At 57.0% G+C, this 18,978-nt stretch overlaps 1 protein-coding gene across 4 annotated transcripts in view; it reads right to left on the bottom strand.

Annotated features, from left to right (window-relative positions):
• The window catches only part of LOC120978007 (DAB2 interacting protein), a 115,749-nt gene that overhangs the window by 40,577 nt on the left and 56,194 nt on the right, over window positions 1-18,978 (bottom strand). For 3 of the 4 annotated variants that reach the window (XM_040406239.1, XM_040406237.1, XM_040406240.1), the window contains 6 exons: window positions 18,067-18,211; window positions 17,555-17,699; window positions 17,173-17,409; window positions 14,827-15,025; window positions 7,038-7,216; window positions 4,158-5,034 (listed from right to left, as the gene is read on the bottom strand). In XM_040406239.1, coding sequence (XP_040262173.1) covers window positions 4,158-5,034; window positions 7,038-7,216; window positions 14,827-15,025; window positions 17,173-17,409; window positions 17,555-17,699; window positions 18,067-18,211 — 1,782 coding nt within the window. The remainder of the gene's footprint in view (window positions 1-4,157; window positions 5,035-7,037; window positions 7,217-14,826; window positions 15,026-17,172; window positions 17,410-17,554; window positions 17,700-18,066; window positions 18,212-18,978) is intronic. The other variant, XM_040406238.1, reaches the window with a different exon arrangement.

Genomic DNA, 18,978 nt, shown 5'->3' on the forward strand with positions numbered 1-18,978 from the left:
AGCACAGGTCACATAGCCCCTCTCCATAGCACAGGTCACACAGCCCTCCCTCCATAGCACAGGTCACATAGCCCTCCCTCCATAGCACAGGTCACATAGCCCCTCTCCATAGCACAGGTCACATAGCCCCCCCACCATAGAACAGGTCACATAGCCCTCCCTCCATAGCACAGGTCACATGCTCAGCCCCCCCCCCCCCCTCCATAGCACAGGTCACATAGCCCTCCCTCCATAGCACAGGTCACATAGCCCCTCTCCATAGCACAGGTCACATAGCCCCCCCACCATAGAACAGGTCACATAGCCCTCCCTCCATAGCACAGGTCACATGCTCAGCCCCCCCTCCATAGCACAGGTCACATAGCCCCCCCACCATAGAACAGGTCACATAGCCCTCCCTCCATAGCACAGGTCACATAGCCCCCCCACCATAGAACAGGTCACATAGCCCTCCCTCCATAGCACAGGTCACATAGCCCCCCCACCATAGCACAGGTCACATAGCCCCCCCACCATAGCACAGGTCACAGGCCCAGCCCCCCCCCCCCCCCATAGCACAGGTCACATAGCCCTCCCACCATAGCACAGGTCACATAGCCCCCCCACCATAGCACAGGTCACACAGCCCTCCCACCATAGCACAGGTCACACAGCCCTCCCACCATAGCACAGGTCACATAGCCCTCCCACCATAGCACAGGTCACATAGCCCTCCCACCATAGCACAGGTCACATAGCCGCCCCCCCCCCCCCCCTCCATAGCACAGGTCACACAGCCCTCCCCCATAGCACAGGTCACACAGCCCTCCCCCCATAGCACAGGTCACATAGCCCTCCCTCCATAGCACAGGTCACACAGCCCTCCCACCATAGCACATGCTCAGCCCCTCTCCATAGCACAGGTCACATAGCCCTCCCCCCATAGCACAGGTCACATAGCCCTCCCTCCATAGCACAGGTCATACAGCCCTCCCTCCATAGCACAGGTCACATAGCCCTCCCTCCATAGCACAGGTCACATAGCCCTCCCTCCATAGCACAGGTCACATAGCCCTCCCTCCATAGCACAGGTCACATAGCCCTCCCCCCATAGCACAGGTCACATAGCCCTCCCTCCATAGCACAGGTCATACAGCCCTCCCTCCATAGCACAGGTCACACAGCCCTCCCACCATAGCACAGGTCACATAGCCCTCCCCCCATAGCACAGGTCACAACGCCCTCCCACCATAGCACAGGTCAAACAGCCCTCCCACCATAGCACAGGTCACACAGCCCTCCCACCATAGCACAGGTCACATAGCCCTCCCTCCATAGCACAGGTCACATAGCCCTCCCTCCATAGCACAGGTCACATAGCCCTCCCTCCATAGCACAGGTCACATAGCCCTCCCACCATAGCACAGGTCACATAGCCCTCCCTCCATAGCACAGGTCACATAGCCCTCCCACCATAGCACAGGTCACACAGCCCTCCCCCCATAGCACATGCTCAGCCCCTCTCCATAGCACAGGTCACATAGCCCTCCCCCCATAGCACAGGTCACATAGCCCTCCCTCCATAGCACAGGTCATACAGCCCTCCCTCCATAGCACAGGTCACATAGCCCTCCCACCATAGCACAGGTCAAACAGCCCTCCCACCATAGCACAGGTCACATAGCCCTCCCTCCATAGCACAGGTCACATAGCCCTCCCTCCATAGCACAGGTCACATAGCCCTCCCTCCATAGCACAGGTCACATAGCCCTCCCACCATAGCACAGGTCACATAGCCCTCCCTCCATAGCACAGGTCACATAGCCCTCCCACCATAGCACAGGTCACATAGCCCTCCCTCCATAGCACAGGTCACATAGCCCTCCCACCATAGCACAGGTCACATAGCCCTCCCTCCATAGCACAGGTCACACAGCCCTCCCACCATAGCACAGGTCACATAGCCCTCCCTCCATAGCACAGGTCACATAGCCCTCCCACCATAGCACATGCTCAGCCCCTCTCCATAGCTCAGGTCACATAGCCCTCCCCCATAGCACAGGTCACATAGCCCTCCCTCCATAGCACAGATCACATAGCCCTCCCTCCATAGCACAGGTCACATAGCCATCCCACCATAGCACAGGTCACAAAGCCCTCCCTCCATAGCACAGGTCACATAGCCCTCCCCCCATAGCACAGGTCACACAGCCCTCCCTCCATAGCACAGGTCACATAGCCCTCCCACCATAGCACAGGTCACACAGCCCTCCCTCCATAGCACAGGTCACACAGCCCTCCCCCCATAGCACAGGTCACATAGCCCTCCCACCATAGCACAGGTCACATAGCCCTCCCTCCATAGCACAGGTCACACAGCCCTCCCACCATAGCACAGGTCACATAGCCCTCCCACCATAGCACAGGTCACACAGCCCCCTCCCCCCATAGCACAGGTCACATAGCCCTTCCTCCATAGCACAGGTCACATAGCCCTCCCCCCATAGCACAGGTCACATAGCCCTCCCACCATAGTACAGGTCACATAGCCCCTCTCCATAGCACAGGTCACATAGCCCTCCCCCCATAGCACAGGTCACATAGCCCTCCCACCATAGTACAGGTCACATAGCCCCTCTCCATAGCACAGGTCACATAGCCCTCCCTCCATAGCACAGGTCACATAGCCCTCCCCCCATAGCACAGGTCACATAGCCCGCCCACCATAGCACAGGTCACACAGCCCCCCCCCCCCCCCCCCACCATAGCACAGGTCACACAGCCCTCCCTCCATAGCACAGGTCACATAGCCCTCCCTCCATAGCACAGGTCACACAGCCCTCCCTCCATAGCACAGGTCACATAGCCCTCCCACCATAGCACAGGTCACATGCTCAGCCCCCCCCCCCCCCCCCATAGCACAGGTCACACAGCCCTCCCTCCATAGCACAGGTCACATAGCCCTCCCTCCATAGCACAGGTCACATGCTCAGCCCCCCCCCCCCCCCATAGCACAGGTCACATAGCCCTCCCACCATAGCACAGGTCACATAGCCCTCCCTCCATAGCACAGGTCACATAGCCCTCCCACCATAGCACAGGTCACACAGCCCTCCCTCCATAGCACAGGTCACATAGCCCTCCCTCCATAGCACAGGTCACATAGCCCTCCCTCCATAGCACAGGTCACATAGCCCTCCCTCCATAGCACAGGTCACATAGCCCCTCTCCATAGCACAGGTCACACAGCCCTCCCCCCATAGCACAGGTCACATAGCCCCCCCTCCATAGCACAGGTCACATAGCCCTCCCACCATAGCACAGGTCACATAGCCCTCCCTCCATAGAACAGGTCACAAGCTCAGCCCCCCCACCATAGCACAGGTCACATGCTCAGCCCCCCTTCTTCCATAGCACAGGTCACAAGCTCAGCCCCCCCACCATAGCACAGGTCACATAGCCCTCCCTCCATAGCACAGGTCACAACGCCCTCCCTCCATAGCACAGGTCACATAGCCCTCCCTCCATAGCACAGGTCACATAGCCCTCCCCCTATAGCACAGGTCACACAGCCCCCCCCACCATAGCACAGGTCACATAGCCCTCCCTCCATAGCACAGGTCACATAGCCCTCCCACCATAGCACAGGTCACATAGCCCTCCCCCTATAGCACAGGTCACATAGCCCTCCCACCATAGCACAGGTCATACAGCCCTCCCTCCATAGCACAGGTCACATAGCCCTCCCACCATAGCACAGGTCACATAGCCCTCCCTCCATAGCACAGGTCACATAGCCCCCCCCCCCCCCATAGCACATGCTCAGCCCCTCTCCATAGCACAGGTCACACAGCCCCCCCACCAAAGCACAGGTCACATGCTCAGCCCCCCCACCATAGCACAGGTCACATGCTCAGCCCCCCCACCATAGCACAGGTCACATGCTCAGCCCCCCTCCTTCCATAGCACAGGTCACATGCTCAGCCCCCCCACCATAGCACAGGTCACATGCTCAGCCCCCCCACTATAGCACAGGTCACATGCTCAGCCCCCCCACCATGGCACAGGTCCATGTTAGCACCCCCCTTACCCCCAAATATCACAGGTCACATGTTGCCTCCCCCCCAACAGGACAGATGACATGTTTGGCCCCCCCATTCCTGATGGAGACAACCCACCTGTTTGTGTACCGTCCTGTGCTTCATCTCGGGGCTGTCTCCTTTGGAGGACGATGACTGCTGCCTCATGCGGGCTCCACTGCCGGGCCAGTCTGGGGAGGAGGACATCATGCTGCCGCTGGACGGTCTGGGGTAGGGTGCTGTGTTGAGTAACGTTGGGGGTGTCCTGCCCCTCATCATTGGTGGTGGGGGAGGAGGTGGGGGTTGGTCTATCCTCCTCTGGGGACCCGAGCTGTTTTGCCGCGGCATGGTAGGCTGGCCAGTCTTTTCTGTCATGGAGAGCTGCCGCCTGGAGCCGTCCCCTGAGCGCCGGCTAAAGTCCTCGCTGGCGCCCATGTTCATGAAGCCGTGTTTGGTGGCGGCTAAGTCCTCGCTGTTACTGTGAGAGCTCAGCGAGCTGTGACATTCTGACCCAGAGTCTGCCAACCCCCTCGGTGACACCGGCAAACCTGCTGCCATCTGGTACACGGGGTTCTGGAATGACAAAGGCGCCAGGAGCTGGGGTCTCCCCAATGTGGCGTCTGCATTGGGAGTGGTCGGCGTCTGCCCCGTTCTCCTGGCCGTGGTCATGGTCATCATGTTACCCTGCGGCGTCCGGGCTGTCCATATTGCCTGGAGCTGGCTGAACGATGTCTGGCTGTCATTTAAAGAGTCCCCAATGGTGGGGGGACTGGTGCCAATATCCAAAACCCGATTGTCCTGCAGGTCAACCATGGACAAGCTCTTGCTGCCATTAGTTATCTGCATGTCCGGCTCGTTGGCCTCCGAGTAACTGGAGCTTCGTGCCGGCGAAGGCTGAACCCCAGCAGACCTTGTGACAAAAAATAAGTCCTTGTTTTCAGGAGTTGGAGATGGTAACCTGGTGAAATCTATCAGACTAGGGGGAAATAGATAAAGAGGAGCTGTAAATGGCGCCCCGCACAGGTCAGTCATCACATTACACCCCATCCCCTACCATATGGAGATGGGACCTGGAGAAATCTATCAGACTAGGGGGAAATAGATAAAGAGGAGCTGTAAATGGCGCCCCGCACAGGTCAGTCATCACATTACACCCCATCCCCCACCATATGGAGATGGTAACCTGGTGAAATCTATCAGACTAGGGGGAAATAGATAAAGAGGAGCTGTAAATGGCGCCCCGCACAGGTCAGTCATCACATTACACCCCATCCCCTACCATATGGAGATGGGACCTGGAGAAATCTATCAGACTAGGGGGAAATAGATAAAGAGGAGCTGTAAATGGCGCCCCGCACAGGTCAGTCATCACATTACACCTCATCCCCCACCATACGGAGATGGGACCTGGTGAAATCTATCAGACTAGAGGGAAATAAAGAGGAGCTGTAAATGGCGCCCCGCACAGGTCAGTCATCACATTACACCCCATCCCCCACCATATGGAGATGGTAACCTGGTGAAATCTATCAGACTAGGGGGAAATAGATAAAGAGGAGCTGTAAATGGCGCCCCGCACAGGTCAGTCATCACATTACACCCCATTCCCCACCATATGGAGATGGTAACCTGATGAAATCTATCAGACTAGGGGGAAATAGATAAAGAGGAGCTGTAAATGGCGCCCCGCACAGGTCAGTCATCACATTACACCCCATCCCCCACCATATGGAGATGGGACCTGGAGAAATCTATCAGACTAGAGGGAAATAAAGAGGAGCTGTAAATGGCGCCCCGCACAGGTCAGTCATCACATTACACCCCATCCCCCACCATACGGAGATGGGACCTTGAGAAATCTATCAGACTAGGGGGAAATAGATAAAGAGGAGCTTTAAATGGCGCCCCACACAGGTCAGTCATCACATTACACCCCATCCCCCACCATACGGAGAAGGGACCTGGAGAAATCTATCAGACTAGAGGGAAATAAAGAGGAGCTGTAAATGGCGCCCCGCACAGGTCAGTCATCACATTACACCCCATCCCCCACCATACGGAGAAGGGACCTGGAGAAATCTATCAGACTAGGGGGAAATAGATAAAGAGGAGCTGTAAATGGCGCCCCGCACAGGTCAGTCATCACATTACACCCCATTCCGCACCCATACAGAGATGGGACCTGGTGAAATCTATCATACTAGGGGGAAATAGATAAAGAGGAGCTGTAAATGGTGCCACGCACAGGTCCAGTCATCACATTACACCCCATCCCCCACCATATGGAGATGGGACCTGGAGAAATCTATCAGACTAGGGGGAAATAGATAAAGAGGAGCTGTAAATGGCGCCCCGCACTGGTCAGTCATCACATTACACCTCCTCCAGCCATCTCTCTAGACCTCTGCATTAGCACAGCTCACCACCAGAGGGCACCCTTGTGTTCTAGCTTCTGGTTATTACAGATAATTGGGGTTGTAGTTCACAGTTATGGCAGCAGAGAATCTCCTCCTGGGACATATAATCTGACCCGCCATGTCTGCTCACCATGCTGTGCCATCCATGGGCTCATCTGGTGCCTTCCAGATTAATTACCGCCGCCATCGGGGAGTCTGAATGTCTTCGGGAATCGGCTGCAGTGTGGTCCCGATGCATCCTTACATGTGGATGCTCCATGACCTCCCTGCAGCACGCTCTACTGATGGGACGCCCCTGACGATGTAGCAGAGGCAGGCAGCCGCCACACTCCTGCTCTGCTGCTCTAGTAGACCACATGCTGAGCAGAATTAGGGACAGAAGTGGTAATTAGCAAGACATCCCGCCCGCCTCCCCTTCTACTAATTAAATTGTTAAATACAGTCCTACTTCAGATCAGTATAATTACACGGTATTAGGGAAAAGGAGGGGTTTTCCGGCGGAGGTGGCTCTGCACAGCTGCAGGTTATTGGGGGTCCGCACACAGGCCTCGGCGGCTCTTACCCAGATAAGTCATTGTCGATTACCATCTTTTGGAGGCCGATGGAGACGTTGTTGCTTGTGTTCGGCGAGGTGGCGGAGTGATCGCTGGTGACAGATCCCTGTGCGTTGGACGGATTGTTGAGTGCGGCGTTCACATCCCGCAGAATACGAGGCAGGGGTCCCAGCTTAGCGACTGTGGCCTGTAGGGACAGAATAGAGATGAGGTGAAGGGGGTTAATAAATCCATATATCGCCATGTTCATCCGGGAAGCCTTCACACCCTCTCACTTTTCTCACATTTTGTTCCTTGTATTATCAGTTCACCCCTAATAAAAAAAGTGAGGACAGAAGGTAAGAAATCTGAGAGGGGAAACTAACATCTCACATTGACGTAAGTCTTCGGCCCCTTTACTGGGGACAGAAGTCTTCGGCCCCTTTACTGGGGACAGAAGTCTTCGGCCCCTTTACTGGGGACAGAAGTCTTCGGCCCCTTTACTGGGGACAGAAGTCTTCGGCCCCTTTACTGGGGACAGAAATCTTCGGCCCCTTTACTGGGGACAGAAGTCTTCGGCCCCTTTACTGAGGACAGAAGTCTTCGGCCCCTTTACTGGGGACAGAAGTCTTCGGCCCCTTTACTGGGGACAGAAGTCTTCGGCCCCTTTACTGGGGACAGAAGTCTTCGGCCCCTTTACTGGGGACAGAAGTCTTCGGCCCCTTTACTGGGGACAGAAGTCTTCGGCCCCTTTACTGGGGACAGAAGTCTTCGGCCCCTTTACTGGGGACAGAAGTCTTCGGCCCCTTTACTGGGGACAGAAGTTTTCGGCCCCTTTACTGGGGACAGAAGTCTTCGGCCCCTTTACTGGGGACAGAAGTCTTCGGCCCCTTTACTGGGGACAGAAGTCTTCGGCCCCTTTACTGGGGACAGAAGTCTTCGGCCCCTTTACTGGGGACAGAAGTCTTCAATGTGAGATGATAGTTCCCCTCACAGATTTCTCACATTCTGTCCTACACTTTCTCATTATGGGGTAAGTGATAATGAGAGGGTGTGAGGACTTTCCCAATGCACTGTATAATGCGCCCTCCCCCAGTCATGAGGCACAGGACAGTGGCTGCGGCTCTCATCTACATCCACTAGAGGGGGCTCCTGCAGAGCTTAGTACGTGGCTCCTGGAGATCACAGCAAACACACGGCGCAGGACACACACACCGCTGTGCACACCATGTTCTCATCAGTGGCCGCATGTCTGAGGCTAAGGAGTCGGCGTAAAGCACAGCAGCTGGGAAGCCTGGGGGAGGGGGGGATGGAGCTGTCACATCTCAACCACTCTCATACAACCAATGGAAGGAGCGACAAAAGCTAGAAGGCAGAGCATGCAGTGACTGGCTCGGCCAGTTCCTCCCAAAATGCAAATACAAAAGTACTGATCCCCTAGGGGACAAAGGGGGTAAAACTTAACTTTTATTAATAATCATTATAAAATCTCCGCGCTAAAACACGGGTGGAACCTTCAAAATCAATAGAACAGCCCGGGGTGGGCCTATACAAACATACACTGTGCCAGTATGTAATAAATAAGGGACGCTCTCACCCATCAATGGCTGTGCAGGCTGGTGGTCGGATCTCTTCCAGCGGGATGGGCTTCAAAGCCATGGGTTTCCCAATTTGATGGAGATGAAAAATCCCATAGGCTGTAGTACCATTCAGGAAAAAATGCCAACAGTGAACTTCAGCGAAAATGGGAAACGGGAGAATAAGTCCCTAATCCAGGGGACTAATATCACCCTGCCTATCTATACGAAGTACTTGCCCCGCAAGGGGCGACCCCGTCCGGATACCTTTCTCTAGTGCACCCTACTGGAGGTAAACGCCCGACGTGTCACGTTTCGTTCCACATGAACTCATCAGGGGAGATGTACAACAATGGTAGCAAATTCAAAAAGAGCTTGTTGGGGGGGGGGTATAAACATAAATGAATTGGCAGTGGTTGGAGCTTTCACCTAAAAAACAGGGAACTAATAAACTCCTAGGGAAAGGCCAGGCCAGTGGGACCCAGGCCACCCAAATACCACTAATCGGGTGGGTGGTGACGGCTTAAGCAACTGTACGTTGCGGCCCAGAGTCAGAATAGTCAGGCTGTCAGCTACCATTGTTGTACATCTCCCCTGATCAGTTCATGTGGAACGAGACGTGTCCAGTAGGGTGTACTAGGGATACTGCCCGGGATTAGGGAAAGGAATCCGGACGGAGTCGCCCCTTGCGGGGCAAGTACTTCGTATTGATAGGCAGGGTGATATTAGTCCCCTGGATAGGGCGTATTAGGGACTTGTTCTCCCTTTCCCATCTACGCTGAAGTTCACTATTGGCATTTTTTCCTGAATGGTACTACCCTGGCTACAGCAGGATAGAATCGGCTAGTCTTCGGACAGTGTTCCATGGCGATGAGGCGGCCGCGGACTACAGGGATGCAGACAGAAAGGAAGTCTGGTATGATGCCCTGGAAAATGCCCAGTGGCGGCGAGGTGAGAGTCTCCTCAGTTATGAGCAGCGGCTACAGAAGCGTGTGGCGATGCGGATGGGTCTCTTGGGAGAGCAGCCCCTGGATGACTGGGTAACAGAGCTCCAGAGCCTGGTATGTAAGGAGCTTTGGCTAGAGGACGCTTACCAGGCCCTAAGGTGGCATGTCATTCAACATTCCCCCTGGATGGCTGAGCACGACAGACCCGAGGGTGAGGATTATGATGGACCTGGGTTACTATGGGATGCCTTGGAGGAGGACATTGATCTTGGCAGCACGGAGGAGTCTAGGTTTGGGGACATCTACGACTACCGGATGGGCATGCATGTTTATGCTGACGGAAGGGAGGTGAGCAAAGACATGACCCACCTGGTAACAAGGGAGTGGGAGCTGGAGCAGACCTACCAACACCTGCTCAGCTCCGTTCATCCCCAACCTACTCGACAAGCAGAGCCAGATCCGCCCCCCTACAACTGGGAAGACTTGCCGGCGATACCCCCTGCTTCCCTACCAACTCCCAAAGTAGGGAACTTCATCGACTGGTTCTGGGAAGACCTCCAGATGGCAGGTAGAGATGGGACCGCGGTCTCTGCACCAGGCCTACCGGGATGCTGGACGGCCGGTTCAGATCCCCCACCAACCCCGCAGGAATGCCAGGAGGAGGAGGTAAGCGATTCCTCCTCTCCACAGCCGATCTGCAACAAGGTCCTGGGGATAGGATTCCCTGACCACATCCCAGCAGAAGAGCTGGCATCTGGGCAGAGCGCAGTCAGCCTCTGGCCTCCCCTATCCTCTTATCCAGAGCCTGACTCCCCACAGGCTACCCCAGCGGAAGAGCTGGCATCTGGGCAGAGCGCAGTCAGCCTCTGCCCTCCCCTATCCTCTTCTCCAGAGCCGGACTTCCCACAGGCTACCCCAGCAGAAGAGCTGGCATCTGGGCAGAGCGCAGTCGGCCTCTGCCCTCCTCTATCCTCTTCTCCAGAGCCTGACTCCCCACTGGCTACCCCAGCGGAAGAGCTGGCACCTGGGCAGAGCGCAGTCAGCCTCTGCCCTCCCCTATCCTTTTGTCCAGAGCCAGACTCCCCACAGGCTACCCCAGCGGAAGAGCTGGCATCTGGGCAGAGCGCAGTCGGCCTCTGTCCTCCTCTATCCTCTTCTCCAGAGCCTGACTCCCCACTGGCTACCCCAGCAGAAGAGCTGGCATCTGGGCAGAGCGCAGTCAGCCTCTGCCCTCCACTATCCTCTTGTCCAGAGCCTGACTCCCCACTGGCTACCCCAGCGGAAGAGCTGGCATCTGGGCAGAGCGCAGTCAGCCTCTGCCCTCCACTATCCTCTTCTCCAGAGCCGGACATCCCACAGGCTACCCCAGCGGAAGAGCTGGCATCTGGGCAGAGCGCAGTCGGCCTCTGCCCTCCACTATCCTCTTCTCCAGAGCTGGACTTCCCACAGGCTACCCCAGCGGAAGAGCTGGCATCTGGGCAGAGCGCAGTCAGCCTCTGCCCTCCCCTATCCTCTTGTCCAGAGCCTGACTCCCCACAGGCTACCCCAGCAGAAGAGCTGGCATCTGGGCAGAGCGCAGTCGGCCTCTGCCCTCCTCTATCCTCTTGTCCAGAGCCTGACTCCCCACTGGCTACCCCAGCGGAAGAGCTGGCATCTGGGCAGAGCGCAGTCAGCCTCTGCCCTCCCCTATCCTCTTCTCCAGAGCCGGACATCCCACTGGCTACCCCAGCGAAAGAGCTGGCATCTGGGCAGAGCGCAGTCGGCCTCTGCCCTCCTCTATCCTCTTCTCCAGAGCCGGACTTCCCACAGGCTACCCCAGCGGAAGAGCTGGCATCTGGGCAGTGAGCAGTCAGCCTCTGCCCTCCTCTATCCTCTTCTCCAGAGCCGGACTTCCCACAGGCTACCCCAGCGGAAGAGCTGGCATCTGGGCAGAGCGCAGTCAGCCTCTGCCCTCCCCTATCCTCTTCTCCAGAGCCTGACTTCCCACAGGCTACCCCAGCGGAAGAGCTGGCATCTGGGCAGTGAGCAGTCAGCCTCTGCCCTCCTCTATCCTCTTCTCCAGAGCCGGACTTCCCACAGGCTACCCCAGCGGAAGAGCTGGCATCTGGGCAGTGAGCAGTCGGCCTCTGCCCTCCTCTATCCTCTTCTCCAGAGGCTGACTTTCCACAGGCTACCCCAGCGGAAGCGCTGGCATCTGGGCAGAGCGCAGTCGGCCTCTGCCCTCCCCTATCCTCTGCTCCAGAGCCGGACTTCCCACAGGCTACCCCAGCGGAAGAGCTGGCATCGGGGCAGAGCGCAGTCGGCCTCTGCCCACCAAGTACCTACAGATCCAAGCTAGAGAGCTACAGGGAAGCAAGGAGTAGCAGATGCCCCCTCAACAGCTGGGGACATACAGAACAGAGCCAGGCCCCAAAATTCAACAGGTCCAGTATTGGGTTGTGGGTGGACTGCCAGACTAACTCAGGTACCGACCGGCATGAGGTCAGGTATCTGGTTAGTCTTCCCTGGGAGGGGGAGATGTGTGGCGAAACCAACCTCGCCACTGGGTTTCGGAGGGGCCTGGCTACCAGCCTCTTGCCCCAGGATTATGGCCCATACTAACTTTAAAGGAGAAGACAGACCGGCCGCACAGCTTAAATCTGTCTTTGGAATTTTGTTGTATGTTATGTGAGGGCACCCAGATAGCTAATTGTATTGTATTTGTGTATTCTGAGTGCCATTCACCTAATGATATGCACTCAGACTGGATCTATCTGGGGATATGTTAAATGTCTGTGTTTACTGTAAGGGTTGTGACATTGTATGTTTTTTTTTATTTTATTTTTTTTAAACTCGTTTTATTGAAGTTTAACAACAGCATGGTGCATCACATTCTGGAGCAGTGGCAACCCACACAGGGGAGCCACTAGCTCCACATCAGACAATGAAAATACACGGTGCATTGGGTAATTTTCACATTATTCAACCGCCCGACATCAAGAGGCATCATAAACGTGACATTGTATGTTTAAATGGTGATTTCTGTCCTGCTGTCCCCACATGTGTATTGGCGATTTCCCTTTGTCCTGAGAGATAACTGAATTGTTCCTCGGGTGTCTCCAGGGCAGAGAGGAGGAAACCATGATGCATTGTGGGGATGTGTTGTGTCTGTGTATCCTGAGTTGCTGCATATCTGTCCTGTGTCACAGTCTTCCTTCTGGTCCCCTAGGGGCGTGTCTACCAGATGGGGACCTGCATAAATACGGGCGGGTAGCCCTCAATAAAGGGTTCCTGTTTTACCCTTCATCATGTTGAGGCTGGTGTTTGGGTAACTGATCAACACTGGGGGATTGCTATACGCTGAAGATTTGCTATACTCCCCTGGCTTTACTACTAGCTCTTGTAAGAGCTGTTCCTGCTCTCTGGTTTTAGGAGAGGTTCACCCACTGGAGCCTGGAGCCTTGTCGTAGGTCCAGGGTGGGTAGGAGACGGTGAGACCTCCACCAAGCTTCGGCGGTTCGTGGGGTCTGCAGCGCTTACGGTGTCAAGTGGAGTGCTTGGAGTCCTCGGGAAGCACTAGGAGCAGCTATCAACAGAGGTACCCGGTCGGGGTGCCAGGAGATCCATTACACAGCCTATGGGATTTTTCATCTCCATCAAATTGGGAAACCCATGGCTTTGAAGCCCATCCCACTGGAAGAGATCTGACCACCAACCTGCACAGCCATTGATGGGTGAGAGCGTTCCTTATTTATTACATACTGGCACCAGTGTATGTTTGTATAGGCCCACCCCGGGCTGTTCTATTGATTTTGAAGGTTCCACCCGTGTTTCAGCGCGGATATTTTATAATGATTATTAATAAATGTTACGTTTTATCCCTTTTGTCCCCTAGGGGATCAATGGAAGGGGCGCCATGCAACCAACTGGAATGCGGGACAGGGAGCGGCAAATGCCTCAGGTGTTTAATGGGGACAGGAGGTGAGTACAAGCAGGATGGCCACAAGTCACTGCAGTGAGTGCACAGAGCCCCAGGGCGGAGGCTGTAGTGCTCGTGCCCGACCTCCATGCCCCTGTCTGGAGCGGTGAAGTAGAGCTCCAGGAGACTCCACCAGACGTGTTCCTGTCTTGGCAATGGTGATCAATGGTCCTCAGCACACAGCCCAATTCTATCAGCTATGTCTAAGAAGGTGCCATTTCTGACCTGTTACATCATTGTATGCATGGACTTTTAAGTGGTACCCCACCCAGACATTGCAAGAATATATGCCTGACAGCTAGTACCCCCACCAGTCCATATACTGGGGACCACAGTAATGTAAGTCTGTGACAGACGAGAAGTGTTACAATGTATCTGTCTGTGCTGAGTTTCTCCACTCCACCCCTCCCACTAGAAGGTTCCAGTCTAGCAAAAACTGTATATAAGGAGAGCAGTCAGAGCCCCTAGTGTGCTGCTGTTAGGGACCAGTGCTTGTAGGGGAGACTCTACCAGACTACTGAGTGACCAGAAGACGCTGAGACGGAGATACTTTGCCACACCAGCCTTGGACCAGGGTATCAGCCTTCTGAGAGAGAGAGGTACAGCTAGCTCAGGCCTTTCCTCATCATCAAACCCTTCTTCTGCCAGGGAGGGGACTGGAGAAGCCATCCCTGTGCCTCGTCCTAGGCAGAAGACTGGAGAAGCCAGCCCTATGCCTCGTCCTAGGGAGGAGACGGGAGAAGCCAGCCCTATGCCTCGTCCTAGGGAGGAGACTGGAGAAGCCAGCCCTATGCCTCGTCCTAGGGAGGAGACTGGAGAAGACAGCCCTATGCCTCGTCCTAGGGAGGAGACTGGGGAAGACCGCCCTATGCCTCGTCCTAGGGAGGAGACTGGAGAAGACCGCCCTATGCCTCGCCTGTATTGTGCACCATGCCTTACCATCCCTTCCGGAGAGCAGCAACACGTAGTGACACCTCAATGGTGTCCGGGGCCCCTGCGTAGCATTTCGGCCACCATAAAACCGGCCACTGCAATGGTACTTACATGGGACTGTACATCACAGAAGACTGGGGGATTAGAGCGATGGTACTTACATGGGACTGTACATCATAGAAGACTGGGTAGGAAAGCAATGAAACTTACTTTTAATGTGAGGGTTCACTCAACCATTTTACGTTTGGACGGACTTTATGTTTTCCCGTTTGTGGCACCGAGTGGCGCGATATTTGACTTGGTATCGAAGTTGAAATACTGAATCGTGACCACCCTAATGAGAAGTGTGCACAGGTCACTGCCCTCACCTCCAGAGGGCATCCCTTAGAGAAGGTCGTTGTACCTGATCCATGGAGATCACCTCCCACAACAGGGAATGCAGCATGGACAACTCCCGACCCAGGTCGATGTAGCCCTCAAATCCTGCCGTGTTGGAGATGGTTTCTGGATTCGAGATCTCCAGGAGGAAACGCTGCATGTTGGTCCATTCGTGCTCCAAGAACTGATTCATGAAGGACATGTACTCCTCCTTACTGCCGAACCTGCGGATACACAGGACATGGCCAGTCAATCATGTGGCCACAGGACATCTTTCCTGGTGGGGCCATATCTTGCTGGGTGACAGCAGCACTCATTATTCGTAACTCACCCTTCAAGATGTGGACCCCACCAACAAGAACCTAATGACTGGTAAACATAGATGTCTTACCATCAGCCCGGTGGTCATGGCACACCACATTTACCTCAGGGGTTGCTTTCCACTACACTTCAAATGAGAAGGGACATGCAAGCCAAGACTAGACCTTGCGTGATCTGTCCACCCCCTCCTCACCATAGCTTCTATTAGTGTGATACAAGGGCGCCCCCCCAGAGGTCACCTCCAGTACAACTGCAGACGGTGTACCTGAGGTTTTCTGCCCCCTCCGCCCTCCTCCACAGACTGCCCCCTCCGCCCTCCTCCACAGACTGCCCCCTCCGCCCTCCTCCACAGACTGCCCCCTCCGCCCTCCTCCACAGACTGCCCCCTCCGCCCTCCTCCACAGACTGCCCCCTCCGCCCTCCTCCACAGACTGCCCCCTCCGCCCTCCCCCACAGACTGCCCCCTCCGCCCTCCTCCACAGACTGCCCCCTCCGCCCTCCTCCACAGACTGCCCCCTCCGCCCTCCTCCACAGACTGCCCCCTCCGCCCTCCTCCACAGACTGCCCCCTCCGCCCTCCTCCACAGACTGCCCCCTCCGCCCTCCTCCACAGACTGCCCCCTCCGCCCTCCTCCACAGACTGCCCCCTCCGCCCTCCTCCACAGACTGCCCCCTCCGCCCTCCTCCACAGACCGCCCCCTCCGCCCTCCTCCACAGACCGCCCCCTCCGCCCTCCTCCACAGACCGCCCCCTCCGCCCTCCTCCACAGACCGCCCCCTCCGCCCTCCTCCACAGACCGCCCCCTCCGCCCTCCTCCACAGACCGCCCCCTCCGCCCTCCTCCACAGACCGCCCCCTCCGCCCTCCTCCACAGACCGCCCCCTCCGCCCTCCTCCACAGACCGCCCCCTCCGCCCTCCTCCACAGACCGCCCCCTCCGCCCTCCTCCACAGACCGCCCCCTCCGCCCTCCTCCACAGACCGCCCCCTCCGCCCTCCTCCACAGACCGCCCCCTCCGCCCTCCTCCACAGACCGCCCCCTCCGCCCTCCTCCACAGACCGCCCCCTCCGCCCTCCTCCACAGACCGCCCCCTCCGCCCTCCTCCACAGACCGCCCCCTCCGCCCTCCTCCACAGACTGCCCCCTCCGCCCTCCTCCACAGACTGCCCCCTCCGCCCTCCTCCACAGACTGCCCCCTCCGCCCTCCTCCACAGACTGCCCCCTCCGCCCTCCTCCACAGACTGCCCCCTCCGCCCTCCTCCACAGACTGCCCCCTCCGCCCTCCTCCACAGACTGCCCCCTCCGCCCTCCTCCACAGACCGCCCCCTCCGCCCTCCTCCACAGACCGCCCCCTCCGCCCTCCTCCACAGACCGCCCCCTCCGCCCTCCTCCACAGACCGCCCCCTCCGCCCTCCTCCACAGACCTCCCCCTCCGCCCTCCTCCACAGACTGCCCCCTCCGCCCTCCTCCACAGACTGCCCCCTCCGCCCTCCTCCACAGACCGCCCCCTCCGCCCTCCTCCACAGACCGCCCCCTCCGCAGACTGCCCCCTCCGCCCTCCTCCACAGACTGCCCCTCCGCCCTCCTCCACAGACTGCCCCTCCGCCCTCCTCCACAGACTGCCCCCTCCGCCCTCCTCCACAGACTGCCCCCTCCGCCCTCCTCCACAGACTGCCCCCTCCGCCCTCCTCCACAGACCGCCCCCTCCGCCCTCCTCCACAGACCGCCCCCTCCGCCCTCCTCCACAGACCTCCCCCTCCGCCCTCCTCCACAGACTGCCCCCTCCGCCCTCCTCCACAGACCGCCCCCTCCGCCCTCCTCCACAGACCGCCCCCTCCGCAGACTGCCCCCTCCGCCCTCCTCCACAGACTGCCCCTCCGCCCTCCTCCACAGACTGCCCCTCCGCCCTCCTCCACAGACTGCCCCCTCCGCCCTCCTCCACAGACTGCCCCCTCCGCCCTCCTCCACAGACTGCCCCCTCCGCCCTCCTCCACAGACTGCCCCCTCCGCCCTCCTCCACAGACTGCCCCCTCCGCTCTCTGTCGCACACTTACTTTGCAAAGTTGGCGAGGTTCTGCGTGACTTTGGCAATCAGGGTTAAAGTGCGAGCTGTGCGGTCATCAGGATATTCCTGGAGAAGGTTGAATAAGGAGGGAGACATGATGGCGGGACAGAGGAAGCGCAGGAAGAGAGACGCACTAATGAGCCGCTCGCTGATGTCCGGCCGCCCCCGGTTGTTACACTCCTGCCTCCAGGACGCAAACACCTCCTTCAGCTCTCGGGGGAAAACGCTGCAAATACAAGAAGTAAAATGAGAATTATCACCAGACCCCGCCCACAGCGCAATAAGCCCCCCCACCCAGTCACACCCTATACTCCAGTCACACCCAGAGCTGCAGTCACATCCTCTCCTATACCGCGGGCCCCCCCACTGACCAGTAGGAGTTGATGATCTTGCAGAAGGCCAGCTCGCAGCACATTTTGAGGTTCCCCTGGTGCTCGGGGAGGTCGGAGGCTGAACACTTGTTGGGGTCGACCTCACAGTTCTCGTCTGACTCGTATAGGGCCTTGATGAACTCTCCTGTGGAGGACACAAGACTGATCAGAGGGCGATCCCCGTGTGATGCACCTAAACCAGTAATGCCCAACCTGCGGCCCTCCAGCTGTTGTAAAACTACAACTCCCAGCATGCCTCAACAGCCTACAGCTACTAGGGCATGCTGGGAGTTGTAGTCTTGCAACAGCTGGAGGGCCGCAGGTTGGGCATCCCTGCCCTAAACCATTCGTCTGCATGAGGCACCGCTGCCGGGCACTGCCTGATGATGTCACCAGCAGGGGCCATGTAACCCCGATCCCTGCAAGGAGGGATTTGTCAGAAGCCATCCCCCTCATTACCATTTCCCACCCCCCTCTGTTGACGCTCACGGCGCCCCCTGTGGTGACATTACCCAGCGCATCCTGCAGATACTTCTGTCCCACCAGCTTCAGGTATTCCTCAATCGCCTTGGTGGCCAAAGTGTTCTCCCGAAATATCAGATGTTCATTGTCTCCACAGCGATCCACCTCTGACATCATCAGATCCGTGAGGAAATCCTGGGGAGAAGAGACTGGTGAGGAGACATCATCCTGACCTTCATCCTCACAGAGATCAGCGGTGCCATCACTGAGAATGCAGCCTATCCATACACTAGAGATCAGCGGTGCCATCACTGAGAATGCCACCTATCCATACACTAGAGATCAGCGGTGACATCACTGAGAATGCTGCCTATCCATTCACTAGAGATCAGCGGTGCCATCACTGAGAATGCAGCCTATCCATTCACTAGAGATCAGCGGTGCCATCACTGAGAATGCCACCTATCCATACACTAGAGATCAGCGGTGACATCACTGAGAATGCTGCCTATCCATTCACTAGAGATCAGCGGTGCCATCACTGAGAATGCAGCCTATCCATTCACTAGAGATCAGCGGTGCCATCACTGAGAATGCCACCTATCCATACACTAGAGATCAGCGGTGACATCACTGAGAATGCTGCCTATCCATTCACTAGAGATCAGCGGTGCCATCACTGAGAATGCAGCCTATCCATACACTAGAGATCAGCGGTGCCATCACTGAGAATGCCACCTATCCATTCACTAGAGATCAGCGGTGACATCACTGAGAATGCAGCCTGTCCATCACTAGAGATCAGCGGTGCCATCACTGAGAATGCAGCCTATCCATACACTAGAGATCAGCGGTGACATCACTGAGAACGCAGCCTATCCATTCACTAGAGATCAGCGGTGCCATCACTGAGAATGCAGCCTATCCATACACTAGAGATCAGCGGTGCCATCACTGAGAAT

Source organism: Bufo bufo, chromosome 8 (assembly GCF_905171765.1).
Source record: "Bufo bufo chromosome 8, aBufBuf1.1, whole genome shotgun sequence".
Lineage (NCBI taxonomy): Eukaryota > Metazoa > Chordata > Amphibia > Anura > Bufonidae > Bufo > Bufo bufo.